Source organism: Girardinichthys multiradiatus, chromosome 13 (genome assembly GCF_021462225.1).
Source record: "Girardinichthys multiradiatus isolate DD_20200921_A chromosome 13, DD_fGirMul_XY1, whole genome shotgun sequence".
NCBI classification, from domain to species: domain Eukaryota; kingdom Metazoa; phylum Chordata; class Actinopteri; order Cyprinodontiformes; family Goodeidae; genus Girardinichthys; species Girardinichthys multiradiatus.
Genome location: NC_061806.1, coordinates 38264269 through 38287206, shown reverse-complemented (window position 1 = coordinate 38287206; position 22938 = coordinate 38264269). Strand labels below are relative to the sequence as shown.

Genomic DNA, 22938 nt, shown 5'->3' with positions numbered 1-22938 from the left:
GCCTTGAGGAGGAACGTGTTATGGTTCGATAAAACCAACAGTTCCTAAAGGTATATATGGTACAACAACACTGTGCAACACCAAAACGACACCAAACCTGAAAGGAAACATGGTGGTGGGAGCAATTTTATCTCTAATTGAACTATTGTTTTTATCAGTGTGGGTGAAATTATGCACAATTCTAAATATCAGTCAGTTTTGACCGAAAGTCTTCATTTAGTGTCTGCTAGAAAGCTAAAAATTAAAAAGCATTTTATTTTTCAGCATCTCCGTGAGATCAAGGATACATTAAAATCAAAATAAACAAAATAAAAGATTCAGCAGAAGAAAATCGAAGTTTTGGAATGATTTATCTGGAGTGAAGACCTAAATCCAACAGACACTGTGAAATCATCTAAAGAGGGCTGTGGAGAGATGTCCTCACAATCTAAGGGATCTGGAGAGGTTTTGCAAGCTAGAGTTGAAAGTCAAGATGAAACATGCTGACAGACTCCTACCAAAGAAGACTGAATGCTGAAGACCAATCAAAAGGTGCTTCAACAAAGTATTAGTTTTGCACACTTATGAAGCCACATTATTTAGGGTTCTTTTGTTTTTACAGTTCTCCTCTTAACACATTGGTTTTGTTCCAATTATTTAATTGTACACAAATAAAAAATGGAAACCTGTTTTAACGTCATTTGTTATGGTCTAAAACCTGGTATTTACATGTTCATACTTTGTTTCATCACAGACACATATGTTGTGATTTATTTATTTAATAGTATGAAAGCCAAACAGGCTTAAAACACTTCATGATCCCACGAAATGTTACTAGTTCCCAGAAAAGGTTGTTTCCTCCCACATCTTTGTTATCGTTGGACCTGATGGTCTCTCCCAGAAGTCTAAGGGAAGGAATGTTGCCTTAAACACATTTTCTGTTGCATCATGTTGTCTTGTACAACCTGAAATTGTCATTTGGAGAGCTGTGTGTTGTTATGTCCATCTCAAACAGATCATACAGAATAGGAGTAGTGACCCACAGCCTCCCAGTGGAAGAACAGGTAGCAGGGCTGAGTGTCTGATGCAAAACCTCTGAGCCACATGGCTGCATATTAACTCTGTTTACCCATACTGGCATGGCCCAAACAGTCACTCTATTGCTATTAAGCTAAAATTCAAACTGCTTTCTTTTTTCAAGGTTAAATAGTCTGTAAATAGACATAACTTTTACTTACTTTAATAATATAAGAACCAATAGCTTTGAACAAATAGGTCTTGCTTAAAATGCAAATGTTTCCTTCTGTGTGTTAATCTGGAATGTTCTGCGTGTAATCCGTCTCGTCAGACTCTCTGTGCTGCAGTTTGATTTAAAACCCATAATTTATGTGCATGCTTGTGTCTGCGCGTTTGAACTGTTCTGTACTCATCCTCTCCCACTGACTCAATGTCCACATGCCTGTCTTTCTCTTTGTGTTTATGTTTGCATTTTGGCATGTAGTTCTGATTCTGATGCCTTGGTTGTAAATATCTCTGATGAAATGGTCCAAACCGCAGTGTGGAAAGCAGTGAACTCGAATGCAGAGTTCTGTGTCCAGCCTGTGAGGCGTTCAGGAAGGTAGCTATTCAACCTCCTGCAGTTTTCCAGAGCCCTCGCTCAGTGGGATGAGGTCAAATTGTTTGGGAGAATACTTTACTGAAGCATGTTTATGACTCAGATCATGATGGATATATATCTTTTGTAAAACAAACTTAACCCGAGTCTCAAAGGTGTACAGACCCCTATTAAAACTTCAGGTTTTTGTTATACAAAAAAAATGAGACCATCATAAATAAATAAAAACTTTTTCCACCTGTAATATATTCTGCGTACTTCAAATAAAAAAACAATAAATCTGTTTAGAGAAAAAATGTACAAAATAAAAAAGGTGCACACCCTTAAACTAATATTTTGTTAAAATACCTTTTGATTTAAAGTTTGTATTAAGGTACATGCCTCACATCAGTTCTAGTGAAATAAAGTTCAGCTTTATGAGTAACTATATAACTATACCAACAAACTACACACCATGGTATACCGCCAACAGTAGGGCAGCCAATGAAAGTTTGAGAAAATAAGGAACAACAGTAGGTCTGCACAATATTAAAATAAATCCTGTGACAATGTTAAAATTGCTAAATATTGCGATGAATCCATAATATAATATATTTCTTCCCTTTCAGTCATCTATATGTCAGATGTGGATATCTACTGCAGTGGGAACAGATTGGACAGACCGAATATAACAGCCTTTGAAAAACAGTTACCGCTTTCCAAACAATCCTTGCAATATAAATATTGCGCATTCAATGCAATACATTTGTGATATTCTGTCCAGCCTTAGACAACGGCGACGTAACAGAAACAGGAAGTTAATCCAAAATGCTTGAAGAAAGGCAGACTGCAACACTGAAGCAGCTGCAGGAAGTTTTCACAACTACTCTTTATGTTCTACAGGTGATGTCAGTCTTCTGTTTTCTCCTTAGTCTGGACTAAGGAAAAGTGCTGTAAAACAGGCCTTTTTCTTTCAAAGCAAAACATTCAGGCCTGCCTAAAATCTTCTAACGTCTTGTGGTAGAAGGTGTTACGGACCACAATCCCAAAAGGTGAATTTGACCTAAAAAAAAAATACAAAAATAACCTCATTCCCACAGTGAAACATGGTGGAGTATCATGATCTGGAATTACTTATCTTCAGGTGAAACTAGAGTTTTTGTCAAGGTTTTGTCAGTTCCAAATACCAGTCAGTTTGGACCTAGAACCGCCAGATGTCTGCTAGAAAGACTATGAAGGATTTTATTTTTCAGCTTCACCATTGAAAGGAAAATGGAAGTCACATGGAGTCACCTGGAGAGATCTGTGGACAAGAGATGTCATCATAATCTAATAGATTTGGAGACGCTTTGCAACATAGGCAAATATTGTCAAATAAATCAGGTTATTGCTGCTTTTGTGTTTAGGTTTTTCTTTCCTTTAACAGATTTCTTCATTGTACAGAATATAAATTACTTTAAAGGTGGAGAAAGTTCTAAAATTATTTATCATGGTTTAAAATTTTTAATCACAAAGAGCAAAAATTTTAACATGGATGTGTAGCGTCTTTAAAGCCACTTTACATTTAAATATGTTTAACTTCACATGCTATTACAGCGAGATTGGAAAACTTTGACGTTTTTCAGAGCTGAAATCAAACAGTGTCATAAATATACTCATTATAATGAATAAAAAACATTGGACGGAAAGAATATGCTAAAAAAGTCTAAATTCCCAGAAGAATTGGGGGACGTCCCACTGTATTCTGAGCTTAAACATACAAGCAGAATATTTTGTTATAATATCTTAAATAATTAATGCAAAAAAGTGCTTGCATAAAATTTGTTTCCTCAGATAGATTTTTAATTGCTGTGTGTGTATAACAACAGATATATTAAATGTCTCGGAAATAGTTGAACCATTTTCTTTTCAAAATGTGAAAAGTTTTAGTTTTTTAGTCTCTGTTGGGAAATCTAAATGTGTATTTTAACCCTGTTTCCATGAAGTAAGCTCCATCCTCAGTAATGTGTCATCTACTGTTGTAGCCAATAGTTTTGACCTTGGCAGAAATGTTGTGTTTTGCAAACTTTGTGGCTTCACTTTCTATGCATGCTGTTTTAAATTTGTTCTAAATATTAAATTATAGCATTATTTAATTGCAAAAGCATTTTTAAGTTTACCAAGCAATCAGGAAACAATTTCACTGTATTTCTGCAGTGACACCAAATTTCCATCTAACTTCTCTTCAGTATAGTCCTGTTTCTAGCACAGGTGAAGCTCTGAATGAGCTCAGAGGAAATAACGTTCTCAATTTAATTAGCAAACTGCTGTACAAGAGGGCAGATGTGCTGGAAGTCATTGTGTTCTTGTGAAAAGGATGCAGTTATCATTGCTTTGCACCAAAACAGGCCCAGTGCAGTGCATTCCCTTTTAGGAGTGCGCTACAGAGTTGTTGCCACTAGTGCAGAGCTTGCACGACATTGGCAGCAGTTGGTTGTGACACTACAGTGAAGAATTTATGGTCAAAAGCCTAGTTGCAAGAAGGACAGCAAATGAGCCACTGCTGTAAGAAGAAACACGAAAAACAGACTTGAATTCTGCAAGAGGTACAAGCCTGGTGCAAGATGGCTAGTGCAAAGTTATTTTTTCTAATCTTCCTTCTGATTATTTGGACATCTGAAAAATCATTTTGTCCAGAAAGTCTCACAATTCTTCCCAAGAACACTTTTAGGAAAAAAAAAAGAGAAATCTGAACATATTTTAGAAGCAACTGATTCCTAATCCACTCCCCAGATCTAAACCCCAGCGAGAGCCTGTTAATGAACAGAAGCCAAGAAATTAGGATCAGTGCCCAAGCCTAAAGAGGCACAAATGGGTCCCAACAGTCAGGATTTGGCCCAGAAGTTGATATCCAGGTTGTTACAGTGAACTGTAGATGTTTTCAAGGAGAAAACCGTTGACTCTTCACAGAAATTTGGTGCATTTAACAATAAAATTCTATAGAATTATTCAAACTCCTGCAATATTCAGTCATTCTTGAGTGCAACAGAAACTTGTTGAAGCCATAAAACACATTTTTGTCACTAAGAAAGCTTTTAGCTTTGACTGTAAGTAAGTGGTTCCCTGCTTGTTTTTATCGAAACTTACATTGATGTAAATGTTACCATGTTTGAGTACTAGTATAAATTTAAATTGGACCATTCATGTGCAGTAAAAACATTTCGGACCCTCTGAGACCTTGTTTAGTGAGAACTCAGGTTGGAAGCCACTGTCTTACATGGTGCTACTACCCATAAAGTTGTATTATTGGTAATTGGAATGATCACTTTGCTACCTTACCACTGCCTTTAACAACATAAATCACTGCAAGTGCTCATTCTGTCTTTCTTTCTTTCTTCGCCTTCAAACAGCCAAGAGAAGGTGGCCTGTGTTAGAGTAGATGTCAGCCCAGATTCTCCAGGAGAGGGCTCCACTACAGAGACCTTCCTGTGATAAAGGAAGGTCCATCTACTCTCCTGAGCCCTCAACACTTTCCTCAGATGGTGCCCCGTCAACAGGGCAAAGAGCGAGACTGAGCTGGAGCAGCACAACCCATCTGCAGGGAAACAGACAAGCTCCCACAAAAGCTGAGAGTTTTACATGTTTAGCACATGTGCCAGGGTGCACATCATATCATACATCTAGAATACATATAAAGCAATTCTAATGTTCACAGTTTAGGGATTCTCTAAATCTAGCCAGTTTTCCTCCACTGTTTGAAACACAGATTCCAAAGGTAGGCACTAGTGAAGATCTGACAGAATTTTGCTTTCATTTAGTGTTTATTGTTAATCCAGCTTTACTGGTAACATTTAACCCAGTGATAGTACTGTACGTGTTTTATTTTACCTCATAGTTTTATTGAACAGCAGCTTCAATATTTATTTTACAGAGATACACCTTGATCCGCAATCCGGGGATTTTCTGCTTAATCAACCCTGACTGGTAACCAGCAGATCAGAAACAAAGAAATCCAGTTGTTCATTAATTAGTGAACATATCAAACCTAACTACTACCAGGTTGCAGTAACAAGACTCTAGTATTACTGAGAAGAAGACTTAAAAGTTAGCTAATTATGATTCATTAAGATCTTGAAAAATGAAGCACAAAAACTTAAACTATACGATCTACATAGATGGGTTGGTTGATCATTCAGGGCTGCCACAAGAGAGAAAGACTTAAGAGATGGAAGATGGAATGCATTGTAGCAAAGTTAAGCTCTTTTGTCTTTGAGATTTCAACATCTTTCTGTCTTGGAACAAATATTATAAGTGTTAGTGAGGTATCAAAGGAAGCACACATATTTAAGAAGCTTTTTTGAAAGATTTGTTTTATTTTTCTATTTGCCAAGACATGCCACGCTGTGAGAGAGGGCAAGACTTTCTGCAGACAGCAGGAAGGCTGAACCGAGTCCAGCAATGACGATCTGTTTTACCCTTTTGAGCTCACAGCATCTGTCTAAGGAGACTATTGTTTTAATGATGCGAACTGTGCTAATGGCTAATACAAGATGCTAATGGCAGTTTAAACTATTAACTCTGTAATCATTTTCTTCTATTTACAGTGATTGCTATCTCGGAAAGATATTTTAACAAGTTCTTTTGTCTTCTTATATCATAGATCTTTAAAAGAAAATAGGAATCTGCTCAAATCTGCATCAGCAGGTCAGAGCTTTACCAAAGTCAGAGATCAGAAACTGGCCACAAAACTCTGACTGGTGCATCTCTTGACAAAATCCATTAAAGTATTACCCACTCTAAAGCTAATTCAGACTACTACTGCACTATAACAATACACTGTAAAACCATTGGATTTACTCAGCAACCATCCCTCCTGTGTGCTGGGAGCCCACAGCTCATAGTGGATGTTAGTATTTTATCTGTGTGTGTGTGTGTGTACTGTACTCTTCATCTGTGTTATCGTAGAAAAGAGGTCATATAAAGTCTGTACTGTACAGGAAGCACTTTGACTGTAATCTTTATGACTTAAAGCAGATTACATTGTTTAACTTCCTTTCCTATCATTTTTTTTAGAGATGTACAAATACAATTCGAGAGTGGTAAATGATTTTAGTCTTTTTTTGTCACAAAGCAGTGATAACTACGTGCCCTCTGTTTTTCCTGTTGTTGCTGCCATCATAAATATTTTAATAAGTAATAAAGTATATCAAGGTGCAAAATTTGTGGACCGCAGTTATAGTTGCACTTGTTTTTATACTGCCTGTATAATTGCAAATATCACTGTGTTGTATTAAAATGTCTAGCGTTTAAAATGGTTTTATGCAAAATATTTTTACTGTAAATGTAAAAAGTCTGATGTTGTAGAAATTGGATTTCATTTTTGCAAAGTGCAGTCCTGTTTTAGCAATAAATATTCTCTAGACTTTGGAGTCTCAAACACCTCAAATATTCTGCCACAGAATATTTCCGTGCAACATTTTGTGCGTCTGTTTCATGGGCTTTGTGTGTAGCGACTCAGCAAACGACAGCTCATGGTGCCTTGTTGATGCTCTTTATGTGCAAGTGTTGTGTACTGGTTCACGTGATGGCGCGCAGATTCCAGAGAGGGGCTGTTACATCCATCCCACAGCTGTGTCGCAGAGGCTTCTGTCTGTCGTCGTGATGTCCCATGTCTTTCCCAAAAACATGGACTTTTGTCTGTTTTCCTTTTAAAATGTAACTAAATGATGTGTTTCTGTGTCACAGCCCTGGTATGAGCTCACCACCAAAAAAAATTAAGAATATTGATCTAAGGTTTATTTAAATAATCAGTGAATGTCAAATTATTGCGGTGTCAATGTCAAATATAAATGTGTATATTTACCTGTTTTGCTGAAAAATTAGACCAGTTGAGTACTTTCAGAGTTATATAGAATATGTAAATGATGAAAGACCCTATTTTCACAGTATCATTACTAATGAGAATGTATCTGAATGCAACGTCTCCTAAAGAAAGTGATGTTCAGCCATCTAAATCACTTAGTAAAAATGTATTTCTACTGATGAACAGACCATAAGTGATTCTGTTTGCTGACTTCTTCTGTTATGGCTGATTGTTGCAAAGCAATAAAATGAACTCTTGGGGATTTCTTTTAGTCTTTCTTTAATCCTGCAGGGTAACTGGGGTGTTTAATTATATATGAGGTGGGTTGTGGATGGGATAACAATTTTGAATGATTTTTGTTGGTCCTTTGTTCTCTGTGTAACACCTAGGAATATTTGAAATCATAGTAGCGCAGTACTCTGCAAGAAAGTTTGCATTCCACTATATTTCCTTTTATTTTGGTTCAGATCTGTGTGGGCCAACCAAAAAAATATGACAAATTATGAGCTCTGGAAAAACCTAAATAATGGTCATTGTTTTGACATTAGAAGCTTGGTCTAAACTGGTTCAATGATAGAATAATGCCTCCAAATCAATATTAAAGAGAATAGTACAAAAGGCAGGTCCAAAATGTAAAAATATAGACCCAAATATGTCTGCCCAAATTATATTTTTCTTATGACTATAGAAGTTAGCTGCAAGTAAAACAAGAACAAAGATTAAAATATTTCTGTTTAGTTTTTTTCTGCCCTGAAAGAAAGTGAGAAAAAAATTGAGGTCTATTTTTCCGTTGCCACTGGAGTAAAACCACCAGCCTTCAATAACAGCTGCATTGTTCAAATGGACAATCAATGAGCTGGTTTCCAAAAACCGATGTTCCATTTTCTAAATAAAATAAATGCCCATAAATAGTGTATTTGTTGGCCATGCCATGATGTTATCATACCATGTGTGATAAAGGATTAACTACAGTACTGATCAAGGATGTTTGTAGGACAAATGACAATTGCCCACCATGACTGCTCCTTCTTGGGACCAAGACTATCTTATACATGGTCTTAAAACTGGCTGTCAGTACATGCTTATCATAACTTGTCACAATAAATTAAAATCACCTTGCAAAAATTTAAACATGATCTCTTTAATGGTTTATTTATTTATTTCTATTTTACTGACAACAGCTGAATAAAAAATAATCAGGAAAAATAAACTGTATTTTTTTTATCTCAATCAGCAGGGAAAAAAATTGTTTATTTTTGCTGGGACATTTTTTCTTGGAAACCAGCCCTTTGACTGTCCATTTGAACTGGTGGTTTTACTCCAGTCTAGTGGCAGAGCAATGCATAACAAGAACAAACACAAAAACAGCTTCTCATAAAGATTTTCTCACTCGACTTACAGGGAAAAAATGAAATATTTTAATCTATGTTTTTTTTTTTTTACTTGCATCTCACGTCATGACAAAAAGATAATTTGGTCAGAAAGAAAAACTATTGTTGTTGGCCATCAATCTGTGAAAGGTCATGAGGCCATTTCCAAAGTTGTGTTTCTCATCGTAAGAAAGAGTAAAGGCTAAACACGTGGCTTTATTAGAAAGCCATAGAAAGTCTCTCAGAAAATAAATATGGCAGAGCATCCTAAGTTTGCAAAGTTGCATCTGAATGAACTAAAAGACTTTTTGAACGATGTTCTATGGACAGATGAAACCAGATGTGGGTTTGTTTTGCAGCAAAATAACCTTTTTGTAATTCCTCTGTGTACCAAATATTTTCTAGAATCAAATGTGAGTTCATTGGTCTGACAGCTAAAGCTTAGTCCAAACCTGACCATTAATAAATCTACAGAGGAATGACTGAGAAAGAAATGAATCAAGGTGTTGCAATGGCCCAGTCAAAGTTCATAATTGAACCCTATGTCTGCCAACCTCAACATATTGAAGAAATGTAAAGTTGTGCAACGGGTATTACTGTTAAAGTTTATGTTACTGAATCATGGGATTTACTTTATTCTTTCTATGAATGTATTGATAGTCAGTTTAACTTTTTTTTTTTTTTTTTTTGTCCTTATGACTTCATATTCGTGGCCGAATATTCTATCATCTTTACAACAAGCTGGAGTTTTTTCAGAGCAAATACAAAAGGTGGCAGCAGAGATCCAAGTTACATATGACTGCTGGCAACACAGAAACCATTTCACCATTCAACCAGTACGAATTCCTGGAATAATGGAAGGCCTCACTGTGTTGATTTGTTAAAACCTTCTATGATTTAAGGTCCTTTCATACCATAAATACTTGCTCCTTTTTCTGGGAGAATTGCATCCTAAAGTATCAGGTCCAAGCTTTCATGTTGTGTATTTTTCTGCACAGCTTTACCTCACTCAGCACTCGGGTATTACAGGTACAATCTTTTACTGTGAATTACTTAGTTCCAGAAACTTGAATAGTTCCCATCTCACACTAATCCAATTGTGAGAGTAAAACGTGTCACTTGGTCAGAGTGATTTTACTGATAATGTATCATCCTTCAGGAACAGGTTTAATAATGGACCTCAGCACATGCGGTACCTGTAAATCATGTAGGAAATTAAATTGCACCTTCTCCATTTTTTAAGCTGAATACAAAAAACTGATATATCTCGACACATTTGTTTGAAGGCGAAATGATTCATCAGCATACAGATGGACCTCAATAACGAAATATCAAAATGTTACTTTTTGAACAGGATTAGCAATTTGAATTGAGACCCGTGTATAACTTCAGTACTCTCAGAAGATATCATTTAAGAGATCATTTCTATTATTGCTAAACACGGATATTTTTCGGCCTACGCAGTTATGGGGGGTCCAGCAGGTAGTCAACAGCCTCACCGAGGGTATGCGACAAAAAGTCATTGCTAAAGAAGCTCAGTTCACAGAGGGCTCTATCCAAGCATATTAATGAAAAATTTAGCGGGAGGAAAACATGCACATGCAGCAGGGGTAATGGAGAGAATTGCGAAGCAAAGCTCATTGAAGCATTTGGGGGAAGATTCAGAAGGTGTGGACTGCAGCAGAAATCGGTGCATCAAGATCCACCACACATGGACCTTTTGTCCAGAACCAGCTACAACTGTCACATTTCTTGTATTAACCAATCCTGAACCACAGACGTTTGAACACTCTGAACCCGTCTTAGAAGAAAGGGATTGGCTAGTGGTGTAAGGTCCCTTTTTTTTTTTTTTTTAAAGATAAAAATAAATGTTGTGTTTCATGTGGAGGTCTGCATAGTGGGGCACATGGTGCTTGCATGGCTTCCTCCCACAGGCCAAAACAAGGCTACTCTACTCAATCGGTTACTCTAAACTGGACAGAGTTGTTTTATTTTCTGAGAAACTGAATTTTGCTTTTTTTCATTAGCTGTTGGCTGTTAACTATCAAAATTGACAGAAATTAACACTGAAAAATCAGTGTGTGGAATGATTCTATATAATATGCATGTTTAACTTTTTGAATTGAATCACTGAAATAAATGTATTAAACAGCTGAGATGCACCAGCAGGCTTAGATTTAAACAAAATAAAGCCCCTTCCAGCTTTGTGCATCAATGGCGTTAAGCTCGTCACCACAAACGTAAGGTTAAGGGCTAATTGCTCAGGATAAGAACAAAAAGAAACAGTCAGTCTGTGTTCACATGTTGCCTATTTAGTGACAGAAGGGAGAAAATGAAGCAAACCCATTAAATCACAAGACATTACACAGGATGTAGTTTTAGTAAACAGGAATATCATTTAGTTGACGTGTTAGTAGTAACATCAGCAGTTGTTTTTAAAAATGTAAGTCTGCTACTGGCAGTGAATAATTTAAATGTAGGAACATTTTATATAAAAATGCCCTGTTTAAGAAACTTAATATTCTGTTACACATTAAAGATATACATTTATTATATATATTTTTTTACATTGCTGTAAAATCAATTTTGGAAAGTAATAAACCAGAAGCCAGCAATCACACAACTCTGCACATTACAAATGTTCTCCGACACATTTCGCAAACCTTCAGATCAAACTCGCTCTTCTCTGTTAATATACAACAGGTGCTACATTACCCATAATCCATCACAGAAACTAAACTTCTGTACTAAAGTGACCATTTTCAATCATCTTCTTTTAATATAATCACCATTTCCACAACTCAGCAACTTCAAAAAACTACTTCAACAAATATTGCTGCTTCTGAAGACGATGAGTCGTTCTATGAACAAACTCAGTGATTCTGCCTGCTGTTTCTGGGTTACACAGCATTACTGGATACATTTGAACACAGCAAGTACACCACCGTTAGCTTTATTGACTCCTCATTTTCTTTTGTCTCTCTTAAGACAAAAAGATTCAGAATTTTCTTTTTTAACTGGATCTGTCATTTGTGTTAAAGCTCATACAGCAGACATCTGGGGAACCTACAACACCATGAGGAGAGAATCCGTTTCCTTCAAGAAGAAGGAGACTCCTCTTCCTCTGACAGACAGCACCATGTGGTGCTTGATGCTCAGTTAGCAACGTTCTGTGGCCCTTCTGGGATGAGCGACATGAAGAACGTTATGATGAAGGACCACGTGGAGGACAAGAAGCCAGCATTGGGGACGCTGTTAGGATCCTCTGCTCCTTCCTCTCCACTCTCCCCGTCGTCGTCTGAGGCGTCATCGTTAACCCCGTCCTGCATGGATAAATAACAGCTCAAGATAAACATTTCTACGCTGTTTTAAGCAACAATTATCAAAGCCCGGCACAAAGTAGCACATAATTGTAAAGTGGAAAAAAAAGCATAGCATACTTTCCCGTTTCCACTTTCCAAATAAAAATGTGGCTTACAAATGTAATAAACTCCTTTACTCTGATACCCCTACATGTTACTGCAACAAAAGGTGGTTTGACAAAGTGTTCATTCATGGGGCTGAACACAAACCCACCATTCAGATTTTTATTTGCAAATAAAACAATGTATCATTTGATGTCTCTGCACAATTACAGTGCTGTGCGAAAGTATTCGGCCCCCTTGAACTTTTCAACCTCTTGCCACATTTAAGGCTTCAAACATAAAGATATAAAATTCAAATTTTTTGTGAAGAATCAACAAATGGGACACAATCGTGAAGTGGAATGAAATTTATTGGATGTGTCAAACATTTTTAACAAATAAAAAACTGAAAAGTGGGGCGTGTAATATTATTCGGCCCCTTTACTTTCAGTGCAGCAAACTCACTCCAGAAGTTCAGTGAGGATCTCTGAATGATCCAATGTTGTCCCAAATGACTGATGATGATAAATACAATCCACCTGTGTGTAATCAAGTCTCTGTATAAATGCACCTGCTCTGTGATAGTCTCAGGGTTCTGTTCAAAGCACATAGAGCATCATGAAGACCAAGGAACACACCAGGCAGGTCCGAGATACTGTTGTGGAGACGTTTAAAGCCGGATTTGGATACAAAAAGATTTCCCAAGCTTTAAACATCCCAAGGAGAACTGATTGAAGACGTGAGTTTAACACGTAACCAAAAAACCACGGAGTTTTCAAGGAGACGCAATTTTTCCTCCTTGTTTTTTTTTTTTGTTCCAGTCGACTAGTGACGGTCCGTCATATTTTTCACCTTTCTGCCAATGAGGCCACAAAGGACAAAAAACGGACTGCTTTGCCGAGTATCCACGGACGCGTGGAACTCTTCACCCCACCCCCCTCCTGCTCAGAGGAGACAACATCAAGTAAAATCCATCCTTTTATTTTTATTTCTTTATTAGAAATAGCTTGGGCAGGATAGAGTAGGATTTTTGTGTGATTTAGAGTCGTCACTTATAGTCTAATGTGTTCTGAATTTTATGTGCATGCAACATTTTATTGAAACTTTGATTGCTGTTGATTTCTGAGGCCGCCGAGTCTCGCAAGTTGTGTCTGAACACCTGAGCGCAGGTGCGCTGAGAAACTGAACTGCTATAATAACCTTATGGTGAAAATCAACCATTTTCTTTGTCTTCAACTTCATGTTTTACTGTTTGCCGCCAAAATTTGTATTATTCTTTGTCCTCTTGGGTTTACAACTTTGCTTGGAGGACGTTTTATGACTGCCTGTGTCCCGCTGAGCTACACTTTGGGGAGTGGCCTCCCCGAGCTTCGTTCAACCATATTTCTTTTGTAATTTTGCCATAACTGCTGGTTTGATTTTATACACACGCACTGCTGTAGTTTCATTTTGTTTAGTTAGATATTTTGTTTGATTAGGTGAAGATTATTAAATAGGAAAGTTGTATCAGGGCTGTTGATTTAATAAATATCACGAGGACATCTCTGGTTTTGAATCATGAGGATTTGTGGTTAAGAAATTAATTTTCACAAATTATGATTTTTAATTATAATTCTTGATATTAATTCATCAATCATAATCCCAACAAGAACAAACTGGGTATATTTTTTTTGGCTAGTTTCAGGGAAAAGCTGCGACAGATGAGTGGGGCACTTTACCACTTCTTGTAAGTCTTGGTTTTGTAGGTCTCCCTCCATTTCTTCCTGATTGGGTCGGTCTCCAGGAAGCTGCAGCTCGTTTTCCGGGTTGAAGGGAAACCAGCCGGCCTGGTGGCTGCAGAAAGGAAATCTCAAAGTCAAATCCATGAGGCTGGAAACTGTATCCTGCAGATCGACCTGATCCCCAATGCCATCTGCTAATGCTTTGTTTTTTAAATAAAGCAAGAATTTACAGATGACAGTGTAGCTTCTTACTATATCAAAATAGGGTAAAATGTAAGCTTGAATTCATGGCTGCTACAAGACAAAGAAAGTGTCTTCTAAAAAACAGCAAATCTGTTTTAACTGATTTCATAAATAAGAACACAGAAGTTCTTAATAACAAGGTTCCAATGCAGTCAGGAAAAGTCTGGAATTTCACTTAAGTATTTTTCAAGATAATAGAAAAATGTGCATTTCTAGATTTTACTCCCCAAACTATTGTCTCTTCCATGTGATTACGTCCATTTCTTCTTGTTTCTTTTCATCTTTGTCCTACCTCTGTTCCTTCTGTCCTTTCTTATTTCTTGAATATCTTTTTCTTCTGTATTTCCTTTCTTTTCCAATCCTCTTCAGTTTCTAGTTTTTGTTTTTGTCACCAAAACTGACAGTAAAGGACGGATCAGTCTGGAAAGTTCTGGAGATTTTAAATGAAAAATGCACAGTAGCCCTGAAATGAAAACAACCGCATTTTGGACATTGAAGAAGTTTTTCTTTTCCTAAACAGAACTCTGCTGTTTGAAACCTACAATGGTCTATGAGGAATGAATTACTTTCGATAAACTCATTGGGGAAATACTTTAAATCAAACGTTAATTTCAAGGTCATGCTTCACTCACAGGTAGAGCACCAGCATGGCCATCATCACCATGACAAAGCGGCTGAAGGATGAGTAGAAGTAGACTATACTGAGCAAGATGGCAGCACGAGAAAATGTGTAGACCCAGTCCAGCCAATCCCTGTTGAGCTCCTCCTCGTTCAGGATCTCCCCTCCCTGGGCATTCATCTGGACTTCCGGGTTTCCGTGCCGACCCGCCTGCGGCCGTTGGCTCAGAGGGTCGGACTGACTGGACTGAGTGGAGGGCTGGTCGGGTCGGAGTTGCTGAGCGGAAGCTGTCAGTAAGTGACTACAAGACAGCAGAGAGACAGAAAGTGAAGGCTTTCTGAAAGACTCAGAAGATGATCACTACGAATAAAAGAACTGAAACATAAATGGACCTTACTAGTGCATATAGTATTGTCTTGCATACAGCTGCTGCCACCACATCAAAGTCATGGGGGTGTAATAGGAGGGCATGTTTATGGGAGCTGTTGTCATTTGCTGATTCCAGCTGGAAAGAAAATGCATTACCAAAACACAGACATAAGGCTTTCAGCAAAAACACGTTTTGATTTCATAACAGATGGTTTGTTCAGATTAGGGGAAAAAAGACCTTCTAAGTAAAACAGCAATGCTAGAGAGACAGTAAAACCTAGTTTTAGTTAAACAGAAAACCTGAAGCCTTTAAATGCATCCTCAATTATGAATTCATTCAAACATATATTTACAATAACACTAGTAATTGGCTATGAACACGTACACAGTTGTCTGTTCCCCACAGTGAACAAGTTTACTGGAATATTTGATTTGAACACTTTTTATGACAACTTTATACCTCAAAATGTGAAGCATACAGGAAGACGGGACAACATAAACTTCATGTTGGAAGTGACATAACTTCCATCTCAGCTTCTCTTTAAAGAGTGTGAGGAGCAACTATACTAGATGGGAAATGAGAACATAGCCTGTGATTTGGCAACTCGAGTAACATGAGAAAGACAGAAATGAGAAATTAGAGGTAAAAATTGTTTGTTCGAAGGTACCGAAAACAGAATTTTTTTCTTTTTTTACATGATCTGCTTAAGTTAAAAAACATTAAGACCATTTGACTCTTCACACTTTCTGAATGTTTTTTAGATTTAAACTACTTCTGCAGCCTTTGTGCTTTCCAGCTTTTCAAATATTGACACATTCGACTCTTTTAGGGTGCGACAGCTATGACTTCATACATTTCTAACTTGTATAAAAATATTTCACCTTCTATTTAAAACGTCCGATTGAACTTTAATGACTTTGCTCCCATTTTCCAACAACATCTATGTGAGCTCAGATTTTCAAGCACAGCTGCTCTAAAAACTAGGAACACAGAGACTGAAAGCGCTGGAGGAAGAGTGTTGTGTGTCTTTCTATTCCTGCCATCATATGAGCTTCACATTCATCAAAACAGGCACAGGTTTCACCCTGAGTGAGCATAAAGAAACGTAGAGACAATGAAGAATTTATGTATAGTGTGTCATTGTGTTACATTTTAGTTGAAGATTGGCCACAGGATTATTTAAACATAAAAACTGTTCCATCACTGAAAAACAGGTGAAAAACACTGGACTACACAATTAAATGTTATGAAAACACGATAAAGCAAAACTGATTTGGGTCTCAGCACATTAATGGCCCTTTTCCATTAGTACCTAATCTATTCGGGGTCGAGTCATTTTAACACGATTTGATCAATTTTCCATTCTAATTGAGTCCCATCTCAATGGGGGCAGAATCGTTAACAGCAAGGCGGCCCCACAGTCAAAAGTGATTTTAAGGGACACAAAAAACAGAGCAGCGGCCTGGACTGCTGCTCTGTTTATGGCTGTTGTCAAACTCAGAGTGGAAGAAGAGAGCCAGAGAAGGTTCTGGGGAGTGAGACCCAAAGCATAGTGGAGAAATACAGGAAAGAGAGGAAAGCCAAGCAGTATCAAACATAAGGACATGTGTGAGGGTAGCTAACGTTACCCAATGCTAGCTTGCTATAATAATGCTCATGTACACAATAAGCCCAGCGTAAAACAACTTAACAGTTGAAGATATTAGTTATCGAAATATGCTGTGACCAGTGACGCCACCCCTTAAACAATCAATGACCGACACTCGTCTGACGTCGTGTTTTCTTTGTGACTTGGAACGGTTTGAACCTCAAGCAAGCAGGTACTAAAAATAGTAACGGTTCCACGTAACCATTCGTTACTAAAGGAAAAGCTGAAAAAGCAAGTCAAACCATAGCGAAGCGCTCTAAGTAGGGACTGGTGGAAAAGGGGCATAACAGACACAGTGTTGATCAGTCACCTGCATCTGAAGACTAAACAGGTGAAAATGTCTCCGTTAATTTGTCTAAGAGTGGTTCGTCAGTAGCCCCTTAGTACCCCAGTCTGCTCATATCGACACCAGCATATGCTGGTGCTGATTGGAAAAATAAAATGTACAAAGTGTCCAATTCTTTGTTTAAGTTTGCCAAACATAAACTACTTGCAAGAAACACAGGCCTTTGTAGACTTTGAAAAACCTTAACAGACTGGCTCATTAGGTAGTAATCAGACGCTTCAACCGCCATATTGGTTTTGAAAAAGGAAAGCAGAAAGAGCCAGCTAATAACTGGAGTCAAAATCGGCTGAGGTGGGCAGCGTGCACAGACATACACCTATTGCTGCAGGCTGCTGCCAGGTGACTCTTCTCAAACACAGCAATTTGAAGAAAAAACAACTTTCTAAGGAGAATATAAAAGATGGAACCGCATGGTGGAGCAGTTCTTAGCACTGCTGCCTTGCAGCACGAAGATCCCGTGTGTGAATCCCACTGTGGGGCATTTCTGCATATTCTCCCTGTATATGTATGGGTCCTCTCTGGGTATCCCAGCTTTCTCCCACAGCCCAAAAACACGACTGTTAGGTTACCTGGTCTCTCTAAATAGCCCGTAGGAGTGAGTGTGTGATTGTATGGATGTTTACCCTGTGATGGACTAGCGATCAGTAGAGGGTGTTCCCCACCTCTCGTACGAATGAGCGAATACAATCAATGAGTGGATGAAAAAATGGATAAATAGGAAAAACTGTTTCAACTAACGCTGACGGATTAATATAGTCACTCCCGTCAATTACACTGGCAAATCGCGGCAGGCCTAAACTAAATCAGCATTTTTTTAACTGATGTTGAATTTAAACAATAAGGGGTTGAAACACTAAATTTTAAAGATAAAAGTTAACTTTGACTCATTAAAGTGTAAAATCTTCAGCTGCTGTACTGAACCACCTTCCCTACCTTTGCTCTGCAGAACTGTCAAAGTTGTACTAGTCAAAAAGCTTACCTGTGCATAAATTGTGAATACATTTGGTGGTAAGGGAAGGCGCCAGCTTGCTGTCTCAGCCAATCAATGTTCTCTCCTGCTGCCGTCTGACCAGCACTATTAGAACTCTGAGAGGCCTGTAACCAGAAAATCGACAGAATATTAGTAAGAGGCATGAAATAAAAGCACATGACAGTTTGTAACCCCGAGGGAGCTGTGGATTACAGCAGTGAGGTGGCATGATGAAAGGAGGAGAGATAATGATGAAATTATTTGAAAGATGAGAGAGGGATGCGGATGACCCACCGTGGGACTGGCGGTGCTCTCCTGTGGCTTGTTACTGCGGCTGCGGGGCGGCTTTGGGGAGCTGGGAGGGGTTCTGGAGGCACACACCAGATGGAGCATATGGTACTCATCCTGCTGTGGAGGCAAGTACCGCTCATTACCTCACACAGTTGAAGTATTGCATGTTCTTTACAACTTTATCCATGTACTAACCACACAGAACACTCCAAAGCACTCCTAAACTAAACGTGTAGCATATAGTCTGGTAACCTAGGGTAAAAATAAGAATAATATAATATATAATATATTGTCAAATGCTGAACTTAAAGTACTAGTTTAAATTAAAATCCAAGTTCTCAACAAGTATGTATAAGAAAATCTAATTCTAACAGTGAGCAATATTAGATCATAGAGGAGTAGAAGATGATGAGAATCGTCCAGAGTGGAGAGACAGTAATATTATCTATACAGCCCATTATGTCCACCGCTGTTTTATGTTCTTGCAGAGATGCATCATTTTTCCATTTCTGCTTTTCCTTTGGCTCATCAACTAGCTTTTATTTAGCAAAGAAACCTTTACCTCGGTGTTTGTGTTGTTGTTTACCTTTTTAAATCACAATTTTTCAGTTGGAAAAACGGTCTGAGTAAAGTTTAAGTCTTAAATATTACATGTCCATTGCACTTTAGTTATAGGGACTTTAAAAGGTAAAAACTGATTAAAATCTGTGCAGATAGAAATGTTATTTGGCCTGAATTCTCTTAAGTTTTTAGGGGTTTGTTTTTTGTCATTATATTGGGGCATTGTAATGAAATCTTTACAGTGATTTTACAATAGAAATAACCAAATAAATGATCTGGTTACTTAATTAAAAGACATAAATACAGCTTAAACCAGATATTTACGACACTGTATAAAAAGACACTGCAAAGATGAAAGTGTACAACTCTCAGACAAATCAAACTTGGCAAGATAAATATTTAAGTTTTCTATTGCATATCTGAAACTGCAAGAGTAATGAATGACTTGCATCACTTCTTTACAGAACAGACAGAAAAACCTCCTAAACATTCTACTGCTGTTTCGCTGGGCCAGCTACTCAACCAACAGCAGGTTTTTCTAGAAAACCTTCCTTCATCCTACCCCAAGGAAGCCATCTGAGTTATGCCGAGGTAAATATTCCGATGAATTTTCCAGCTGCTTATGCCATTTGTTTCAGTATTAATTCCAGACTAATTAATGTGATCTTATATGGCCCAATAAAATGTATTTTGGTTGTTTAGATATGTTTTTACCCAACATATGTTCTATGTTTTCTGCTTTTATTTAGCAGTATTTTAAATATGATAAAGTAATCTCCATTCGGTGCAGAAAAATAACTTTAAAAATGATTTAGGGATAAAAAAAACAAAAAAAAAACTAAAAACATGGATGTCAATAAGAAGCAGTAAAATCCCAGTATGCTTTCTCAAAGTTTTAGTAGGATTTTATACTAAAATAAGCGATTTGGGATTTCTTACTTTACTAAACATAAAGGAATAGGACAAAGGTTTGCCAATGATCTCATGCCATTTAAAAGGGGAAATAAAAGCTAACGTGATCTAAAAGCACTAGTAAAACTTACCTTCCTAAGAACATCTTTTAAGGTAAGGTGATCCAAAAGCAGTTTCCCAGAATAAACTAGCCTCTGGTCTTTGGAGCTCTAAAAACACAGAATAATGATAACAAGGTCAATGGAGAGATGTGGTTTATTAATAACATGTATTTTAGGAACAATGTAGGACACTGACTTTTACTCGTGTTTTTAATAAAAAAAAAAACTCATATCAAAAACATATGAAAGCTAAGTTTATGACAGAGAAATGTGAATGACCACATCAAAGGCCAAAGGCAAACAACTGATGTAACTACTGAGAATGAGATCATAGAAACCTTAATACGGGTAAGTCGCTCTTAATGGATTTAGTAGCTTGTACAACAAGGTCAGAGCGTGTCCTAATTAAATCTAAGTTTATCCTACCACCATTCAGGAATTTAAATGTCTTTATTTAAAAGCTAATCAGCGCAGTACATGTATACCAGAGGTAATGTCTGATGAATTACTCAAACCAAAACACAGCCCTCTGTTAGGTTGCTGCAGAAGGCAGCAGTTTGTCCGTGTGTTTAAACCAGGCTGTATTAGAACAAGTTGTCTGCACAGAGCATACAGAACTAAATCAGATTAGCGCTGCAATAACGGTGGAATCTAAAAAGTGGAGAGCTCTGACGTCACACTCCTTCAGCAATTCTTTTAGCTTTGAACCCAATTTCCCCAACTCCAGAGATTAGATCAGACTCCTGCGATTTCTCAACAGTGATAAGAATTAAGAAGGAACCTCAGCGGAATCCATAAAGTAAAATAAGGTTAAAGTTTTGGTAAAAAAAACAAAAAAAAAACATGCAAAACTCTCTCTAAAGTCCACCTGGATGTCTGACATTTTGCTGTTAGGTTGAGGCTCTCAATCTGCCAAAAAAACCTGTCATTAAGTGACTACCAACCAACTACAAGATCAGGTATTTTACTGTCAGGGAGTCTGTGGCTGTAGTTTATTTCTCTGATCACAGAATTTGTCATTACACTGAGAATCACTGTTAAAAATGGAAATGAATTGCTACAAAAAGTCATTATCTATTTTATTTAATTCCTCTTCAAAACTTTTGTCTGAGAAAACAGTCAGATGTCCTTCAATGTTAAGTAGGATTTTTTTTAATCAATCTAATACTCCTAAAATATCTCTATATTAAAAATCACATGCTTTTCTAGTCCCTGAAGGCCAATATCCATAAAAAAAACTAAGAAAACAAGTTTTAATCTTAATTTCAGAATAAAATAATAATAATTATTATTTGAAAAGCAATGTGGTGTGATTCTCTTTTTGTTGCACAGTTGAATGTTATTTATCTCTAAAATATAGCCATAAAAAGCATTATTTTACAAACGTGTTTTGTAATGCATATTTATAGATTTTCTTGCTATGCATTATTTTAATGCACACATTTATAGTTTGCCTTGTGTTTTCTGTGTCTCACAATTAAACACTTTGCCTTTCATAAGCAGAGAGCCATCATCAAAATGTTGTATTGCACATGCAAAATGAGAATAAATATTTCTATTACTTAATTAGAAACAATTTCTACACAATTAACTGACATTTATTCAAACCACCAACAAGGTTAACAAATTTAAATATAAAATATGACCAAATATTACTCAGGGTTACAGATAATTACAAGTTTCAATGTAAATTAAACCATTAATTGAATAAAATGTAAATTTAATCATTTCTTGAGTTTGTGATGAATCTTGACAGTTTCTGCAGATATTGTATCTCTTGATGCCCTCAAGCTTAAATACTCAGTCCTGTTTTCAACAACAATATGAGAACTATGATCGGGAATAATTAAACAGAGTCTTGTTATTTGAAAAAGATTTTGTGAATGTTTTTATATTATGTATAAAAAAAAAAAAGCTTACTGGTTTACTGGGGTACACATCAGACAAGTGGGCTTTGAGCTTTTCCACGGTCCAGTTCTGGTAGCAGTTGATTGTCTGGTCATCGTACTTCTGGTTGGGAGCCTTGATGACGAGGATAACAGGACTGTCCACAACAGCTTGATCCATGACTCAAAAACATTTGTCTTCAATGAAATATCCAAAGAAAAAGGTCTCAGACACGCCTTGCTCTGTCCTGCTTCCAGTCCAAATGATGTCTGGGAGTTTGTTAATACGACGGAGTGAGCTTTAATATCGCACACACGGAACACAGCTGCGAAAGGGGAAAAACGAAACAAAGTTAACCTGAGGACAAGGGGAGTCAAATGAAACTGTACGGTTAATGATTGTGGCATAAACAGCAAATATGTTCACAACATTGACAACTCATTATTTATAACCAAAAGATAAACATGGATAGAGCAGACACTCACGGTGTTTTTAGCGTTACATAATATTAAAAAATAACAATTAACCGGTAAACCCTGTCAGGGATATTTAACAGCAAGCAAGCTAACATTAGCTTCAACCGTTTTTCTTCTAAAAACCTCAATAAAGTCAAACAGAAGACGCTGTCATCTACCATGGTTCATTACAATAGTTCAAAATATCTAGCTTTGTGTTACAGTCCGTCCAAAAGGAAGTTAGAGCTGGTCTGCAGACCTTGTTTACCCCCAGTAACCGAAATGTTTCATCATTAAAGCGTCTTCCCTCTTCTTCTTGAGTATTGCTCGCAGTTGGTAAACAACATATTAGCGCACCACCGCCACCAACTGGTTAGAAAACGATAGGGTGAGTAAAATAATAAAATGAAATGAAATTAAAAATAATTTCACACGAGTACATTAAACAATCTCAATATTAACAATAATGTACATTGCAGTGCATGTAAAACATAGAATGAAAACAGAAAAACAAATATGAAGGTGTATGGCAGCTATTTTGTCCTGCCACTACCTCCAAGAAACTAAAATACATTCTAATGTATCTTCAACGAATTTTATATATGTTGCAGACTCATTCTTATGT

At 37.1% G+C, this 22938-nt stretch overlaps 2 protein-coding genes across 14 annotated transcripts in view; one reads left to right on the top strand and one right to left on the bottom strand.

The window, feature by feature from the left end:
- The window catches only part of LOC124879938 (sodium bicarbonate cotransporter 3-like), a 65049-nt gene extending 57372 nt beyond the window's left edge, over nucleotides 1–7677 (top strand). For 6 of the 10 annotated variants that reach the window (XM_047384786.1, XM_047384792.1, XM_047384791.1 and 3 more), the window contains 2 exons: nucleotides 1481–1597; nucleotides 4963–7677. In XM_047384786.1, coding sequence (XP_047240742.1) covers nucleotides 1481–1597; nucleotides 4963–5044 — 199 coding nt within the window. In that variant the 3' untranslated portion in view covers nucleotides 5045–7677. Of the gene's footprint in view, nucleotides 1–264; nucleotides 669–994; nucleotides 1452–1480; nucleotides 1598–4962 lie in introns of those variants that run through there. The other 4 variants (XM_047384793.1, XM_047384789.1, XM_047384788.1 and 1 more) reach the window with 3 other exon arrangements.
- Nucleotides 7678–11081: 3404 nt separating this feature from the next.
- On the bottom strand, nucleotides 11082–22667 carry LOC124879894 (homocysteine-responsive endoplasmic reticulum-resident ubiquitin-like domain member 2 protein). Of its 4 annotated transcripts, none has more exons than XM_047384716.1 (9): nucleotides 22573–22667; nucleotides 21892–22183; nucleotides 20002–20079; nucleotides 18401–18514; nucleotides 18116–18231; nucleotides 15170–15277; nucleotides 14786–15073; nucleotides 13908–14022; nucleotides 11082–12108 (listed from the first exon to the last, which is right to left on the bottom strand). In XM_047384716.1, exons 2-9 carry the CDS (start codon nucleotides 22036–22038, stop codon nucleotides 11941–11943), a joined length of 1134 nt encoding a protein of 377 aa, XP_047240672.1. In that variant the 5' UTR covers nucleotides 22039–22183; nucleotides 22573–22667; the 3' UTR covers nucleotides 11082–11940. The 4 variants fall into 4 exon arrangements, with proteins under 4 accessions (XP_047240672.1, XP_047240673.1, XP_047240674.1 ...); XM_047384717.1 differs by having other exon boundaries at nucleotides 21892–22215; nucleotides 22573–22665; XM_047384718.1 differs by lacking the exon at nucleotides 22573–22667 and adding an exon at nucleotides 22344–22536.
- Nucleotides 22668–22938: the final 271 nt, after the last annotated feature.